This window comes from Triturus cristatus, chromosome 2_2, assembly GCF_964204655.1.
Source record: "Triturus cristatus chromosome 2_2, aTriCri1.1, whole genome shotgun sequence".
Taxonomy (NCBI): Eukaryota; Metazoa; Chordata; class Amphibia; order Caudata; family Salamandridae; genus Triturus; species Triturus cristatus.
In genome coordinates this window covers 627,411,115-627,429,064 of record NC_140582.1, presented here as the reverse complement: position 1 = coordinate 627,429,064, position 17,950 = coordinate 627,411,115, and the positions used below count along the sequence as shown (strand labels likewise).

The 17,950-nt window shown below is 45.1% G+C and overlaps 1 protein-coding gene across 2 annotated transcripts in view; it reads left to right on the top strand.

Moving 5' to 3' along the window:
• The window catches only part of NEK1 (NIMA related kinase 1), a 1,277,786-nt gene that overhangs the window by 553,233 nt on the left and 706,603 nt on the right, over positions 1–17,950 (top strand). For both annotated transcript variants that reach the window (XM_085641815.1, XM_085641814.1), the window contains one exon: positions 3,775–3,870. In XM_085641815.1, the coding sequence (XP_085497941.1) occupies positions 3,775–3,870 (96 nt within the window). The remainder of the gene's footprint in view (positions 1–3,774; positions 3,871–17,950) is intronic.

Here is a 17,950-nt window from a genome sequence, read left to right as displayed (position 1 = left end):
CGTCGCTTAGCTGCCTGACTTCCGGTCAGGTGTTTCCTGTTTCCGTCCTTATTCTTCTTTACCGAAGGTGGCTGGCGGTATCGTTTGCCGCTTTCTCCTTCCGTCGCCCTGCCTTCAGTTATATCCCAGCTATCAGGTCGACTATTGCCTCATTCTCCTTTCTTCAAAGAAAGAGAGAGAACCCCCGCGTTCCTGGCTATTGGTTCTCCTTCTCTGTGGCAAGCACCCTAACTGTGCTACATCCGACACTCGGGCTGACATTATCAGTCGGAGTTTCCCTATTTAGTATATTACTCCGCATATTGTTTCCAGTCCTTCCTTTTACTCCTTTAGTTACACCTCCGTTATTCCCTACGGGTGGCACTCCATTCCTGTGACGAATAGTGATCCTTTTTACTGTCAAGGGGTTATTGAGACACGTGTTGCCAGTCGTGTGGGTGTTTCCCTGCCGATTAACATCTCAAGCACCCAATCGCCCCCCCCTTTGGGATTGTTGCGTGGATCACTGTGCTGTATCTTCATCCGACAGAATCACGGTAACAGCGCAATGCGCTGCTTTAATTTTTAATAGTTGTTTGCTATAAATGAGAAAGAAAAGTAATGGAGGATTTTTGATTGTGTTGACAGGCTGTGATATATGTCATAGTAGAATCAATAATCTCCACAGTGATCTCAAGGCAAGGTAGCAGTTGATAATTCTTCGACAGAACTACTGGGGGTAAGCCTTGTATACAGAAATCAGATTGGATACCAGTTGTGGTTAGTACACCGATGTAACGTTGTATTCTCCTTTACGTAGGATAGAACATTAAACTCCTTGAAGTCTTCACTCCACCAGATTAGAAGTCACCAAACAGGGGTAGGTAAGGTCACTAGCCGAGTTAGTTCATAGGGATGTTCATATGTCTTAGAATTCACACAGTCTTTATTTTACAGGTTGTGCTCCACGTGTGAAGTCCCTTTATTCAGATCCAGACGTCAGTTAAACCAATTGAAGTGCGAACCCGCCTTCCCTTGTTTTGTTTCCCTGTTTTTTTCCCCTGGCGAGTCTTCCGGATCTCTAGAGTCTGATAGAGTCGGAAGACCGCTGGGGAAGGCTGAGGCATTCTCATCAGGTTCCTGACGCTCCTGCGGAACTCCTGGCAACCCTTACAGAGAAGCCTAGCGGGAGATGTGATCGTAGAGCGTGGTGAATCTGTGCATATCTGAAGCGTTCTGAGTCCGCTAGTTTGTACTGTTGCTGCATCGAGGCGAACGTTGTCACTACCCAGACGTCCTTGATCTGCGAGATCCCAATAAGTTCCCACCTATCGAACCCTTTCGTCCTCCATAGGCCAACCAATTTTTCGGAATCCCATAAAGGGGTTGCCAGCGTGAGTGTTTCCCCCATCCCAACATTTTGTTCGCAGTGTGCCACACTTGGACCCAGTGTTTGGTCGGCCTGGTTAGGGGGTAGCGTTTAGGTTTCAAGTAAAGCGCTCGATTGTAGTTCCCTCCCGGTAGGAGCCACCTATCCATAGCATATCCCGGATCGTCCGGGCGACCGTAAGTGCCATGGTCAATAGCTGCGAGGTGAGCTGCCCAATAGTATTTTTTGATGTCTCGGAGGCTAATTCTCCCATCATACAAATTCAGTGTGAGTTTGGCCAAAGCTATCCGGGACTTCCCGTACCACAATAGGTCTCGCTGCAGGCCCTCTACTTCTTTGAAATATGACGCCGGAACTGGGTCCATGGAGTTCTGTAATGCATACAGAAAACGGGGCAGGGACATCATTTTAAAGAGGGCTGCTTTGCCCAGTAGCGAGATTGGAAGCGTTTTCCAGTTGGCAATATCGCGTTTCAACCTTTGCAGTGGTGGAAGAAGATTGCGGTTGAAATGGAGTGCCTGATCCAGGGAGATAAAGATACCCAGGTAGGTAAAGCCCACTGTGTTGATTTGGATTGGACAGCCTCGTGGTGGGGTGGGCGGGTCCCCTCTGAGGGGATATAGGAGGGACTTGTTCCAATTTATGGAGAACCCAGAGTACCTCCCAAATATCACCAGGATGTCTAACACTACGACAAGTGATGCTTTCGGGAAGGCTAAGTATAGAAGAATATCGGAGGACCAGCGCAGACCTCTTATCACTGGGTCTTTGCGGCTCCATGCCGCCAGCGGTTCCAATGCTAGGGCGAAGAGAAGGGGGGAAAAGAGGACATCCCTGACTGGTCCCCCGACTCAGGCTAAATGCGTCCGACTTCATGTTGTTAACCACAACCTGTGCCAGGGGCTCCGAATAAAGGAGCCACACCCACTGAGTGAAGCCCGGGCCAAACCCCATTTTTGCAAGGACTGCAAAGAAATGTGGCCATTCGATGGTATCGAACGCCATGGTCGCATCTAACGACACAATTATTGCTGCTTCTTGAATCATGGCTGCCCTCCCTCGTACCCCGTGTACTCTGCGCAAGTTTAACACAGTGTTCCGGTGCGGCATGAAGCCTGACTGGTAGGGATGGACCAAGCCGCCGATTACCTTAACGTGGCAGTTTGCGAGGATTTTGGGCTCCCACAGGGTCTGGGAGGAGTCCACCGATCCCTTGTTTTCTCGAAAATAGTTATCTATGGCTTCATGTAATGCCTTACGGATCCCAGGGGCTTGGAGATACCATGGATTAATAGGAGCAATTTTCCCCACCCTTGCTTGGCCAACGACCATCTGCGCCCACATCGGGGAATGATTGGAGATTCCTCTTGCCAGATGTTTAATTTCCTGGATATTAGCCACCTGGGACGCGGGAACTAGGATATAGTCTATGCGGGAGAGACTATTGTGAGCCCCGGAGTGAAAGGTATGCTGGATTCTGTCTGGGTTGTATGTTCTCCACCCATCCACCAGCCCCAGTGCCTCCAGGAAGTCAGGCAGGCATCTATAAGAAGACCCAATCTCATGTGGAGGGTGGCGGTCTAGGGTGCCTCATGCTACTGCGTTGAACTCGCCCCCAACCTCTAGGCTTATTGGCAAGATTGGGCTTCGCTTCTTTCTTTGGGCTGAGCCAGACTAATGTTCATAGACAAGATTATGAGTTTCTAAGTATCTCTGTAGTTGCTAGTCATTTCTTGTTTCAGGATTATGGCTTTTTTGAGTTAGTTTGAAACCGTGCTTTTTTGAAGAGACTCATCAACCACATCTGTAGCTTAGGATGCATGGCTCATGAGGCACTAGTTAAGGCAGACCCCTGTGTAGTTGAACTTGTTTATTCACTTTATAACTTAGTCTTTACCATGGATTGTGATAGTTTCCAGCCCTCAATAGATTATTATACTGGTATATGTATCTACGTATAGGTATGATCAGACTGGTAGAAGGAATGTTCACATTTTAGGCACTTTGCAGCTTTGATGCGCCCTGTTTAATCCAGTTAAATGGAGTTCTTCAAAAGAATAAGTATTAAAATAAGAACATATTATTCATTGGTGGTGTTGTAGTCTTTCCTCGATAATCTCTCCAGTAAAACAAGGCTGGCATTGCATAACTGCCACAATTCCATGCATTGGGACTTGGATTTTTGCAGCATTTACATCCTTTCTTAATTTAAATAGTTAAACAAGGTGTTTCATTCTGTTAAAGATTCAGTATTCAAGGGAACTGTTACTGGTATGTCAGCTAAACTAAACTAGAATTAGTCATCATTGCCCGTAGCACATAGGCTCACATGCTTGTTTTATAATCTAGGTATAAGTGACTAGGAGAAAGGTTTCATTTATGTCTACATGACTTTGGTTTTTCAGGCCCAAGCTAATGCTCGAGCTGCCATACTGAAAGAACAACTTGAAAGAAAAAGGAGAGAAGCATACGAAAGAGAGAAAAAAGCATGGGATGATCATGTAAGGAGAGTGTTTTCATATTTTTCACTTTTGTCAAACATGAAGAATAGTTAAAAATCAAAATCTTACAATTGTTGTTTCTGTACTATCCGTGCTTGCCGCAGCATGAGACATATCAGTTTGATATCTTGTTCTTTGTGTAAAAAGAAAGATTATATTTGTATTTCAAGAGATTTAAAGGACATGGTGGCAAGAAGTGTGAGAGGGACCCAGCACTTACTCGTGTTCTCTTGTGTGGTCAGAGATGACATGAGCTACATCTTCAGATACAAGCATTAATGAAGGATTACAGTTAGGACAACCTTCCCACTTTAATGTGCATAGCCGTTTATATAAAACATCTGTCAACTCTTGTTTATTTCTATATTAATTATCAGTGATTTTTTAAAATATATTCCATGAGATGCTTTTCAGGCTACAGGAGAACACAAGCAGGATGGGACATCGAAGCATTTCTTAGCCCGTTTGAATCCCTCAGCCGGTGACTGAAACACCATGTATAGAAAGACGCAGGAGGATGTTGGTGTGTGTCTATTTTCTGGGTGGTAGCTGATGAGGTTCCTTTGACGTGGTGAAAGGTTTGTTGCCTGCTCTGTAGATTGTTCCATGGCAGAGACATTCCAACAATAAATTTCCTTATGTGCCAGTAAGACGTAGCACAATGTGGACACTCAAAACCAGCCAGTTGACATCTTAGAAGAGGAAGTGGCCTGGCTTCTGTGCTTTCTCATAAGCATTTCTATTTGGTTGCCTTCGGTTTTATAGTGCGGTGTGAAACCTTTTGTCATATTTGGTTGAGTTTGTTCTTTATTGACTAGTTTTTCTTTTGTTCCCAGTCTTTCATTTCTCCTTTTCTGTAAGTACTGTTCTCTTTCAGGTTTGTCATTAGTGACAGTGGCCACTTGCGAAGGTGATTCCTTCTTTTGCAACCAACCGATTGTGGCCTGATGACCATGCTTAGTGGCTATTTCATGTTTGGCATGTCTACACTGGTGTTGCGCCAAATCACGCCTTTCTGGATCGTTCCCTGTCCTGTAGGTACCTTGGGCCTGAAACACTGCCCCTTCTTCTCTAGGAACAGTGGCTGTCATTGTTTACAGCTGCAGTAATGTATTGCAACTTTGCTATAGCTTTGCCTCTTCAGCCACTCTTAGCTGGCTTCATAAGTTTAAAATTTCTAAATCTCTTAAACTGATCTCTGAGCACAAACTACCTGTTATCCTGTCCAGGTCCACTGGAACCAGTAGGACTGCGCTGGAGTTTAATTTGGGGTGTGCCTATGTTAGATCTCTAGTTGTGCTTTCCTGGGAGGTTACGGAACTGGGTTGGATTTCCTGTTTATTTCAGAGGTAAGGCTTAACTAGGCCTCTGACTCTGGCCATCCATGACTCTATGCATCCTGTTTATTTTATTAAGGTAGACCATTCTCTTTATAAAAGAGGTAGTGTGCTAGCTTGTATAGCCCGTACCTCGCTTTACTCTCACCTATTAGGTAGCTGAAATCTTAGTGGTGGAACCTCCTTACTTCCCTAATGCTAAAGTTCTATGTGTGTGTGTGTATGCGCGTGCGTATACATATGCAAACAGTCCCCTTCCAGGCATTGAGTGCTGCATACATTATGCAAAAAACAGTGGGAACCCTGGATCGTTCCCAGGTGTCATAGATGTGCTTCATATCAAGTGGATGCTCTCCACCTAAAAACTGAACACTACCCAGGTATGGGGGCATCAGCCTTTGGCTTGAGGAACCATCTGATAACCATGCTTGAGTCCCAATTAAAATACTTATATTTTGACCTTAAGATACTAACGTTCCCCTACTCACATGCCCCATTTGCCTTCATCAATTTAGCAGACAGTGTTGCATGCATATACAGTTCTTAGTATCAGATTGCACACTATCATTTTCGATATTGGCAACTCATACTCTGACCAGTGTTCTGTGTCATTTTCTAGATGAATTTAGGACACTCTTGATTCTTTGTTCTATACAAAGCTAAAATTAATATAATTCTTACTCCAAGAGCAGAGGGCATTTTACTTTTCTCTCCCTTACCTTTATACATTCTTCTTCACCTCTGGCCAGCTTTCTTCCTTTTAATAATGTACCTTTGCCTTAAGGGGGGGCTCTTCATCGTATTACTATCTCCACCTTTTCAAGCAATTTGGCTTGGCTGGATCACTTGAAACAATTCTTACATACTCACTGGTGTATGGTTTCCTTGGCTTCCATCTCATTCATTAATCTGATCTTGACCCTGTCAGCACTACCATCTGTCTGCCTATTACTCGGCTTCATCTGCTCATGAAATGCTTGAATGACCTGGTTAATAGCAATGGTAAATACATTTAATATCGTGATATGGCGCATTCCAAACCTTAGGCCCTAAGACCTGAAAGGACCTTTCTACCACTCGCTGCTTCCTGTTACCAGGAATTCTTCTGCAGGGGAGAGTGCATGAATTGAAGGCTCCTTTAGGGACAATAAGACAATATCAAATCTGTGAAGAAGCAAGTGTTTTCTTTTCTAGCCCATGACTGACATGTTGGTGCCCAAGCTGACTTTCCCCTCTCCTGCTGCTTTGAATTAGTTCTTTCAACCGTGCACCATTGGACAAACGTCGCCTGCCTGCTGATTGCAGATTGTCTCAGTGTGTTGATATCATTACATCTGTCCGTGGTGTTTGACACAGATAACAATTGGTTTCTCCTCTCTAGACTGTTAACAGTGAAGTATGTTTATATGATCTTTCAGTATTTTTTTATTATTGTTATATTTATTGATCTCTAATTCGACATCTTGGCTCTAGGAGCCGAAAGATTAATAAAATGTGGAGGTTCAATAGAAAGAAAAAGCAAGAAAAAATAGTTCCACTCAAAAGAGAAGAACAGATAAAAATCTGGGTGCGCAGGAGAAGGTAAAAAACAAGGAGCGTTTAAGTCCGAACATGGCTTGCACTACCCTCATAAAGATTCCAAAGTTGTGAGTAAAGGGACTTATATGTGGGCCAGAGGTGTGCCAATTGTAGAAACAATGGTACAGTTCAAGGAAAGAAGACATGCACTGAGAACCTGATTGGCAGGGACCCAGTGCACACTCAGTCAAAGTGCATCAGAAATCTGGCAAAGGGTAGGAGGGATTACTGCAACAGAACACCGCTTTTCTACAATTAGTTCCTGTTTGTCTATTAACAGTGACCCGACATCTATGCTTGTAAGCTTTTGGATGCTAAATGCTGAAGTTCATAGTATGCTTGCTTAATGTAATGATCTTTTAACCTGTTTGTTTTTTCTTTTGTACTGTTGATTGGGCCTAACTGATATTAATACTTTTTCAGTTATTTATGTTTTCTTGATAGATAATGTGTACATGAATTGTTGATATTCTGTTTAAAAATGTTGTGGTAGCTAATGGTTTTAGAGTCTTTTTTTAATATTGTCATCGGTGTTTTTATATATGTATTTGCATCTTTTATGATCTGCTTTCTAAAGTGATTGTATAAAGATAAATATCAAATTTCAAGCATGGAAGCTAGAAAATATTTTTCTCTTCTGCTCTTTCAAACCCCTTTTGCTTATTTGATCTATAGATGATGTCACACCTTCTGTTTACGCCCAGAATTTTTCAAAGCTGTTTTCTAGCTGGATTTTCTGGCTACTGTGCGCTCCCAAACATCCTTCCCAAACGTACCCCTCCTTTTTAGGTCTCGCCTGACCCAGCGCATGCGCTGGTCTGGCGAGACTTATTGAGAGAGCTCCAAAAAGTGCTACCAGGCCAGCCTAGTGCTACAGTGCATGTGCGCGGGCGCGCGCGCCGTGCTTCACCGCAATTACTTTCACTTTCGCGGCCGCACGGCCGCTCTGATGTTTGATCGTGATCCCGATCGCGATCACATTAACTTTCGCAGCCGCACGGCCGCTTTGCATAGCCAATAGCGCTCGCTTTTGGAACGTTATAAGTATTTAGTTATGCAACTGTTGCATGGCTAAACACTTATAAGGTCCCAAAGGCGAGACCTATTGGCTATGCCAATGCTTGTTTAGCTTGTCACCCAACTAACAGGCACACACAACAACTACTTTTGAAAACAATTCACTACTTCCCCTTTGAAATTCATTCCTATCTTTTTATCACTATTCAAAACTCTACTAACATGAGGAATCAGGGGTGCAAACCTAATACAATCAATGCACAAAAAGAAATTCTTACTAATCTATTAACTATTCAATTCTAATGTTGTGTTTTGAAGTAGCGTGTTTCTCGCCACAACGCACTTCAACTCCTCGTATGGTGCAGTAAGCGCTTTATAAATACTATTTACAATTACATAGGAGCAACGTTAGGCACTCAGGGAAGGTACCTGCAAGTCTGGGTCTCAAGAGAAATACTTAGGAGCTTGTGTCAGTTAAGAGGCCTAGCTATGTACTGACATGGTCAACCAGCTCAATGAAATGCCAATCATTGATGTTTACCATTTGTCTGTTTGTTAGTAAAGTGTACCTCTGCTACTCCAGTGCTCCTTCGTAGTTGACTGGATGTATTTAGCAAATTAAATTCTTATATTTGTCTGCAATATGTCAAAGAAATGTTTGGGTATAGTGTGTGGATAGTTCAGAAGGGTGTAGAGTGTTGTGGGCTAAGCAATCCTTTTGTATAATGCTATAAACAATAGCTGAGTGGTCCATCTGTGCAAGACCAGGGTAATGCTTAGGTCCCTACTCTCCTAGAGCGACAATTAAATGTGAATATTTAGGTATTAAATGCTTTCGGCCCGCAACAGGAGTTTGGCCATTGTGTAATTTTCCAACAGGACTAGGGCTACTGTGTGCCAGTTTATGGCCAGAATTGATCTTGGATCTCTAGTCCCCACTGGTAATGCTCTAAGACTACGTCTTTCTTGAATTATTCTGCTAATACAATTTCTTTACATTGTTACTGTAGGGTGTTTAGTATTTGCCAGCTTTCCTGGGAATAGAGACAGAAGTTCTCTGCTAGCGCATCTGCATTGCTCCAGCAGGGACATCACCCCTAACCCACTTCCCCCAGCCCCTGAATTGGAGTATTGACTGCTTTAGTTGGAGTGAGTCCTATTGATAGCACTTTGCCCACGGGAACAACCAACATTATCTGCTGTTTAGTTTATGATATTAATTCTAAAGTATTATTTGCACCTGCAATTCAGAAACCAATTTCTTTTTCTGTTTTCTGCTGATTTAAATTTCTCAGCATCCCCTGCTGGTAATTAACTAACACTACATAAATGACCTGTCTAAATGTCCACTTAATATTTTTTGTGAGTACCATACCGATTTTCTTTTTATTTTTTAATCAAATTTTTATTTTTTAAACACTGCAGTATAGAACAAACCCGTCCAACAGCAACCCACCACTCCCTTTCTTCGCTTGTCTAGCATCCCCTCACTGCAGCAGTCGAAGTGCTTTAAAAAAAAGTATGGCAACTGTGATGCTTCGTGCTATAGGGGCAGGGGCAGTGAGTGTGGGGCTGTGGACAAAGGTGTGGCTAAACAAAAACTAAACGTTCTGTAACTTTTTTCTGTCTTTCACCTTTAGGTAAATACATATAAAATAAAGCACAGCTTAAAATGAAAGATAAATGCAAGTTGTTAGTGAGTGAGAAATGCACTGTTGTACATTATGAAACCTCTATTAGTTAATGCACTGCAGAGGTCATTTACTGTAGCCAGAAAGCCACAAAATTGAATCCTGCTTGGTGCATTGGAGAATAGCGACTTGCGTATAGTTAGTGGTACGAGTTTCCGGTCTGTGACAGAAAGCACTATGAATATGTAAGTCATTATTTTAAACTTGTATTGGGCATAATATAAGATGAGCTGCTACAAAATGCGCAAAAAAGTACAAGATAAAGTACTTCCAAAATATAGATTTTAGTCATGCCCAGAGGGTATGTAGTGCAAACTGGTTTTATAACTGTCCTTTAACAGCACACACTTCACAGCACTGCTGGGACCGCGATTGCAACTACAGTCAAAATTATAAATCCGGGTCGCATTATTACACATCACGGAGGGCATCACGGGCAACAGATATAAACGCCACCTACTGTTCTTGGGTTTGACTGTGGCCAAGCAAGATATAGCCCGTGCTTAGAAAGCACAGTCTCCTCCCCTGCTGGGGGTTTGGTAGTGAGGTTTAGATTTTTGCATAGGATTGGAAGAACTGAATTTAAGGCCCGGGGGTGCCCCCAAAACATACACATATATGCAACGCTGGACAGACTACAGGGGCATTGTCCTGACTCCACCGACCCCACAGCCTGCATTGTTGGATCCGGAGGTTCTGCCTCATGTATACTGTAATACATGCATGTACCATTACCGTGTTGGTGAAGTAGATGATTGCTGGGACAGTATCCAGGGACATGATCATACTCGCAAGATTCTACATTTTTTCTATCACTACTGCAGCCTGTTATTTTCTTTCCTTGTTTTTATTTTTCTTCTCTTTCTCTTTGGTTCCCGTTATTAATGTACAAAAAATGTATTTTCCATATGTATGTCATATTGTGACCTGTTTCATATGCATAAAATGGCTCTTCGAGCATGTTTTTGGCAGAGAAAATTCAATAAAGTTTGTTTATAAAAAATAAAATAAAAATCTGTCATCAGGATGCTTAAAGTGATTCCATCAATTAAAGCTAATAATTACTGCTAAGCACCCTTTTAATTAGCAGATTAACCAATGGGGCAAATTTGCATTTATTTCAGGTAAGCAGGCACCCTGTCAAGAAGGCTTGTTTAGCTGTCTGCCCCTCCCTCGGTTTCACAGAACAGGAGACTCCCTGCCTTACACTTCAGCTAAAGCATTTCAGCTGTTTGAATTAACCACCCCGAGACGTTTGCCTTTTCACAAACAGTAGGGGAACTGTTTTCTTTAAATTAAAAAAAGTATGGGCATGTCGTGCCTCTCTGATCCCACCCACTTTGACCACTACCTCACGGTCCCTCTTCTGATCATATTGCAACTCCAGTAACACTCATAATCTCATAATATTCCCACCACTGCCCCAAAAATCTAGCACATTTCCATCGCTGAGGTCAATTCCGAGAGTGTTCGGGGATTAGGGAACTTCCATTAATGTGCAGTGTCTGTGTTGGCCAGCACCGTTACCATACTCACCAGTATGGGTTCCCCTGGCTTGCACCCTGGGTCATCCAATATCCCCAGTAATTCCACTCTTGCGGAGACATCAATATGCCTCTCCAACACTTGATTGAGTATTTACCGATCAGACTCCACTACTTTATAATGCTGGGGCATTGCCATGTCATATGAAAGAAATCTACATCTGAGTGTGCACAACGGTCGTTCCTGGGTTCAAGGAGATTGGCAGAGGTGTGGTGTAATGTAACTCGCATGCAGGTAATGCAGCTGAGTTAGCTGAAGCCTGGAGGGTATTGAGATTTCTCGGGTCATACGTACTTCTCTCCAGTCTGTGTCATCAAGGGTCCAACCCAGACTTCCATTTCTGCTTAGGGTCCCAGGTCTATTGGGCAACTCACTTATGAGCGAGCGGTATATCTTAGTCATTCCACCTCATCCTAGACCGCCCATCATCAACTGAGCCTCTACTGGGCTGCATCCCAGCAGGTCAAAGTACCCTGAGCGTTGGCTGGCCAGTACGTGTCTGAACTGTAAACACTTGTGAAATTGCGTGTGTGCTAGCTTCAAGTGATTTTGTAACTCAGTAACGGGTATTATGTGGGATCCACTCCAAACATACCCCAGTGTTATCATCCCAATCCTGTTCCATTGACCAAATCCCTCCATCTGGGATGTGTGACTCTGCCAGCTGCCATTTCACAATGGGATTTGTTGTGTCAGTCATTTGTCCCATCCTGTAAATCCAAGCACTGCCATCCAACTTAAAAACACAGCTTATGGGATATGGACTTGAATGGGACTACCATACGGGAAGTTCAGCACATTATCTAGACCCAGTAGGGCCAGTTCCGTTCAGTAGGTTGGGTCACTCCACCCTCTGGTCAACCAATTATTGATGACCAGGAGCTGTGAGGCTAGTCCAGCTGCACATCTGCTATGCCCATTTCACCCTCATCTGTTGAATGCCGGCATTTGTTCCAAGCAATGGGTGGGTTCATCCTCCACATAAAAAGGCAGAGACGTTTACAAACAACGCATTGGGGATTGAGAGTGGAAAATGTTGTAGCATAGTAAGATATGGCAAAAGTACCATCATTTCAAATAGGGCTACTCTTCCCAATATGTGTAATTTATTTATAAAGTTTTATATAGCGTGAACGTGATCCACGAGGGTATCAGAGCGCTTTACAGTATAAGAACATAAATAGTTGAGGTGGTATACACGCATTCAAATGTGTCAATTTGTACAAAAGAAATATAAAATATATGGATAACAAACATAGTAATGGAGTCTGGCTCAATTCTGTAAGTCCGTTTTTGTTTTGTTAAGAAGGGTAGTAAGGTTAAGGCTTTGTGTGAGTTCTAGTACCACTGATAGATGGACTTTCAGGTCTGATTGGGATGTTAGTTTGCCAGCTCACCATTTCCTCATCACCTTTCAGAGGGACCAGAAGGGATTTATAATAGTTTGTACGAAGGCCGGAGGCAACTTCACAGATTCTTAGTATGTGTACTATACAAGGGCCTGACATCTGGGGATTGTCCATAAAAAGCAGCACATTATCAGCGTAGAGTGCTATACTGTCCTATGTTTACTCATCCTATCACCAACCGTGTACCAGAGCTTCACAGTTGATTAATCTGGCTAGAGGTTCAATCACAAGAGGGAAAAGGAGGGGAGACAGTGGGCATCCCTGCCTGATTCCCCTTCAGATTGGAAAGGTGTTGGAGAGTACCCTGTTTATTAAGGCTTGGGCTGAGAGCTTTCTGTAGAGGAGTTGAGCATATTTACGATATCTGGGACTGAATCCAGCAAATCGAAGGACTTGATCCAGGTAGGACCACTCCGTCGTGTTGAATGCCTTCCCAAAATCCACTAGTAGTAACACACAAGGTTCGTATATGTCCTGAAGACAGGCTTGTGCCACATTGACTCCTCTGATGCAATGACGAGTACTAAGATTGGGCATAAAGGCGCATTGGTTATGGTGAATAAGGGCCTCCAGGACTCAATGAAGTCTGTTCACTAGGGCTTTAGCAAAAAATGTTAGGTCTGTGTTAATCAATGAAATGGGCCGGTAGGAGGCACAGTTGTCTGTGGGCTGGTATGCCTTGGGGCAGACACTGTAGTGGTGACATCTAACTGCTTCCAAATATAAGTTCAGCAGGTGAGGGAGTAAAAGTTTAGTGGGATCTACAATAGTATTCTAGGGGAAACTCATTGAGTCCAGGAGTCTTCCCTGTGTTCACGTCTTATATGGCTTTCCCTATTTCATCCATAGTTAGGGTAACTTCCAGTTCAGCCCTCTGGAACCTCGTAAGTTTAGAAAGAGGTATTTCTTTAAGGAGTGGGCTGGCTCATTCCCTATCTGACCGGGGACGATAGGCATATGATGCCTCAAAGTAGTTGGCAAATGTTTTAGCTATCTCATCAGTGGTGGTGACGTAGCAGCCTTTCTGGTCCGTAATGTCCGGGGTTATTCTGGTACTCATTTCCCTGGTGGCCAGCCAATAGAGGAACTTCCCATTCATAATTCCATGCTTATGTATCCGTGTAGTCCATACCCTTCAATACTGGCTGGCTTCAACTAGTGCTGGCTGCTGCAACAAGGCTCTGTCTACCTCAATTTGCCAGTACAATATTTCGGAAACACCTGTATGGTGCTGTTTCTCTTGTAGTATTCGAATTTCAAATCTAGTGATCAGGCCTGTAAGACACCCACCTCTATATAGTGTACCAAAATGGGGTACTCTGTGCAGAGAGGTCGGAGAGACCCTTGTTGGTTTACAGAGGCATAAGTAGATAATACTAACACTCTATTTTGTGGTACTGTGGGTGAGCAGTTAGGCTTATCAGAGGGCAGTGCTAAGCATTTGTTGTACTCACAAAGGCAATAAATGGAACACACACTCAAGAATCAAGTCGAGGCAGATCCCCTGCTGTGCAAAACCGAGCGCTGGGCCCTGGCTTCTGCCGGAGACTCTCCCCGACTACTGATGCTCCACAGAAGACCTGGCTCCTACGGGGCGGATGGTCCTGAGACCGGAGGCGCACCCTTCTGGCAATCGTAAGTGCCTGCGCGCAGGGATGACGGAGAAGCGGAGCCTCGACGCTGGGAACTGGCCTGTATGTGCGGGGTGCGGCCAGGCGGCCGATAAAAACGTGTGAAGAGACTGATGGTGGATCCCTCCTGATAGACTGCCGGCAAGGCCGCGATTGCCGCATTAGCTGCCGCCCGCGAGGACTGTGAGTACATTGACGTGCTGCCACAGACGGCGGGCGGATCCTCTACTGTGCAGACTCAAGTGCCGAGCTCCGACGAACGGCCCTGAGCGGTACTCTGGTGCACAAAGGTGGCAGCTGGGTGAAACAAAACAAATAAGAAGGCTGATGGTTACACATTAGAGGCACATCCGGTGAGAGACCTGTGGCGGCTCCCAGTACTACGAGGGACTGCGTGGGGTCCACTGGGACACACTGTAGAACATTGACGACCGGACAGTCGGGGGAGGATACGATAACCACATAACCCCACAGGGTCTGTCGAGGGTGGCGCGCCATAGGGACCGGTAAAATCGAAAGGCCGCACGTGGGTCCACCCCCGTGGCAGTCAGCGGCGACTGCCGGCTCCCCCCTTTGCCCCCCCCCGCCGGTGTACCTGATTACAGCACCGCCCACCTCGACCGCCATGGGAGGCAGGGGACAACGTACGATGACACACACCAAACTCGACAAATATGCCTACCGTAAAGAGCAGACGGACACACCGTCGCCACCCACAACTAGCGGCACAGGCAAATCATCTGAAAAACCGAAAGAGGTGACCCTCCAAGATGTGATGGCTGCACTAACTCAGATGCAAACATCCATAGGGACAATTTCGACAGATATGACGCTGTTGCGTGCCGATGTATCCAAAATGAGCACAAGACTAAAGGAGGTAGAAACCACCACGGAGGCTCTCTCCGGCGACACGACAGCATTAAAAAAGAGGGTACAGACATTGGAATTGACACAATAGCAGCTAGTAGACGACCAGGAAGGTAGATCTAGAAGGAATAATGTCCCCCTGGTCGGGGTACCGGAGAGCGTGAGGGGGCCGGCCCTAGACCTCTTTGTGGAAGACCTTGTTAAAAACCAGCTACAACCGCGTGCTCTGTCTAGCTTCTTCTCGGTAGAGAGAGCGAACCGAGTACCTGGTGGGAGGCCCCGACCGGGGACCCCCCACGGCCGATATTGGCATGTATATTCAACTTCCGCGACCGGGACACCATTCTACAAGCAGCACACATAGCTCCTCCAATACAAGTGGACAACTGTATTGTAACCCTGTACCTGGATTACACTGCCGCAGTGACCAAGCAACGTCGTGGCTTCATGGAAGTCAAAAGAGGACTCCGCAACCGTGAACTCAAATATGAAATGTTATATCCAGCAAAGTTGAGAGTGGAAGCGGAAGGAAAAACGTGGTTCTTCGATACGCCAGTAGAGGCCTTTGACTGGCTAGAAGGCTAGCGACCAGCGAGAGACTCAAGGAGAACGGGACTCAGACGGAAGCAGCAATCCCTGACATCGGTGTCACCAGAAATTTGTAAAGATCTCCTTACGACGACAAAGAATTACTTTGCAGAAAACAAACATTCAGTCACATCCCCGACAACACTGTGGGAGGTCTATAAAACAGTACTTTGAGGGCAAGCTAGCTCTCTAGTGGCGGGTCATAAACAGACTCAGCAACAAGAAATTGAAAGTCTCGAGCAAAAAGTATCCCTGGCAGAGGCGGAACATGTGGCAAACGCAGATGAAAACACGACACATGCAGTGCATCTGGCACAACAGGAGTACAAGTCTTACGTATGGGAAGAGGCAAAAACTAAGCTCACCAAAACACAATTAACTGCTAGGCAATAAAGCGGGTGAGCTACTAGCATGGCTAGATAAAAAGTAAAGAAGACATAACTATGCCCACACTGGCCCCAACTACGGTTGGGGCCCTAGAAAAAGACCTGAGTCCTGAAGAATTAACGCTTGCGATAGGGGCACTCCACACTGGGAAGGCAATGGGGCCAAACGGAATTCCGGTGGAATTCTATAAGAAAGCAGCAACTCAAATTGTACAGCAACTACTGAACATGTACACAGACAGTTTAGAGAAGGGGTTCCTGCCTAGAGATCAGCGCCTAGCTACTATAGTGGCCATACACAAACCCAACAAACCACCGCACAAATGTATGTCATATAGCCCGATCTCCTTAATTAATGGCGAAGCAAAAATTCTGGCAAAAGCGCCGGCGATGAGACTGCAGCCGCATCTTGCTACAGTGATTCACCCGGACCAGTCCGGATTTATGCCAAATCGTAATACCGCCCTTAATATGAGGCGACTGCACGGTGTTGTCGCGCGCAGTTCTACTATAGAGGAGGATGCAGTTATTTTATCACTCGATGCGAGAATGGCGTTTGACCTAGTAGAATGGCCCTTCCTATTTGCAGTCCTTCGACACCTGGGATTTGGTCCCAAGATCTGCGCCTGGATCCAGCTACTTTGTACACAACCACTGGCGCAGGTTGTGGTGAACGGTCATATATCGACGACTTCCCGTTGGGAAGGGGGACACAACAAGGCTGCCCCCTATCGCCGCTTCTTTTTGCGCTGGTGTTAGAACCTTTGGCTGCCTGGATACGCCAGGACCCAGTTATCCGCGGTTTAAAATGGGCCATGGGATGGGAGGACCGCATCTCGTTGTACGCGGATGATATATTGCTATACCTAGCATCCCCGACATGCTCAATTAACTGCCTGCTGGATATATGTACGTCATATGGGGTTTCCGGCTATACCATTAACTGGGCGAAGTCACACCTTTATATACTCCATGGCTCCCCACCACGTCTTCCACGTGGATGCGAAATACAGATAGCAGAAAGAGGCTTTAAATACATACGGATATACGTAACATATGATAGAACACAATTCATCGCTGAAAACCTCACACAACCCCTAATGCGATTTTGTCGTGACGTCAAGCACTGGCGTTCACTGCTACTAACACTTCTGGGAAGAGCGCCCCTCTTCAAAATGATGGCACTCCCCAGATTCCTATATGCACTGCAGAAAAACACCGTTCCCAGTCTCCCCAACATACTTTACAACGATAAATGCTGAAGTGACCAGTCTGCTATGGGACGCGAAAACCCCACGTATAGCAATGCACAAATTAACAAGAAGCTGGTATGACGGCGGCATTGCCCTTCCCAACATCAAAATATATTACTGGGCCTTGCAGCTCATTGTTATAAACCAATGGCTTCACATACCCCAAGACGACCCAGCGTATCGTATGGATAGACACTTCCTAGACACTGTAGGAATTATGGGTGCACTATATGATAAGGTTAGGAGACACAACCTCACTGGCCCGATGGCGCACACTATACAAATCTGGTTTGCAGCGCAACGAGCGCTAGGATGGGAGGGAGAGATAACACAGGCCATGCCACTATGGGGCACGAAAAGATTAGGTACACTGCGCAACACTAAGGGCTTCCGACAGTGGGACCTGATAGGAATCTCGTGGGTGGGAGATCTATGGAGGAAAGGGGAAATATTCACGTTTGCCCAACTACAGGCCGCATATGTATTAGCAAACACTGAGGCATTTCGCTACATAGAGATCAGCCACGCACTCATGGCTGCAATTGCACCAGGCACACAGCTTGCGGAATCCTCACCATTAGAAGATAGGCTTCTCAGAGATCACCTCAACAAAAAAGCCATATCCCAAACTTATCGGAAAATAATAAATAATCAGCCAGATCCTCTAGAAACCCTTAAATCCAAATGGGAATTAGAGATAGGAGAGTTAGACGACACAGAATGGCAAGAAGCGCTTTCATCCCCTAAGGAGGTAGCGATATCATCAAAACTTAAGCTG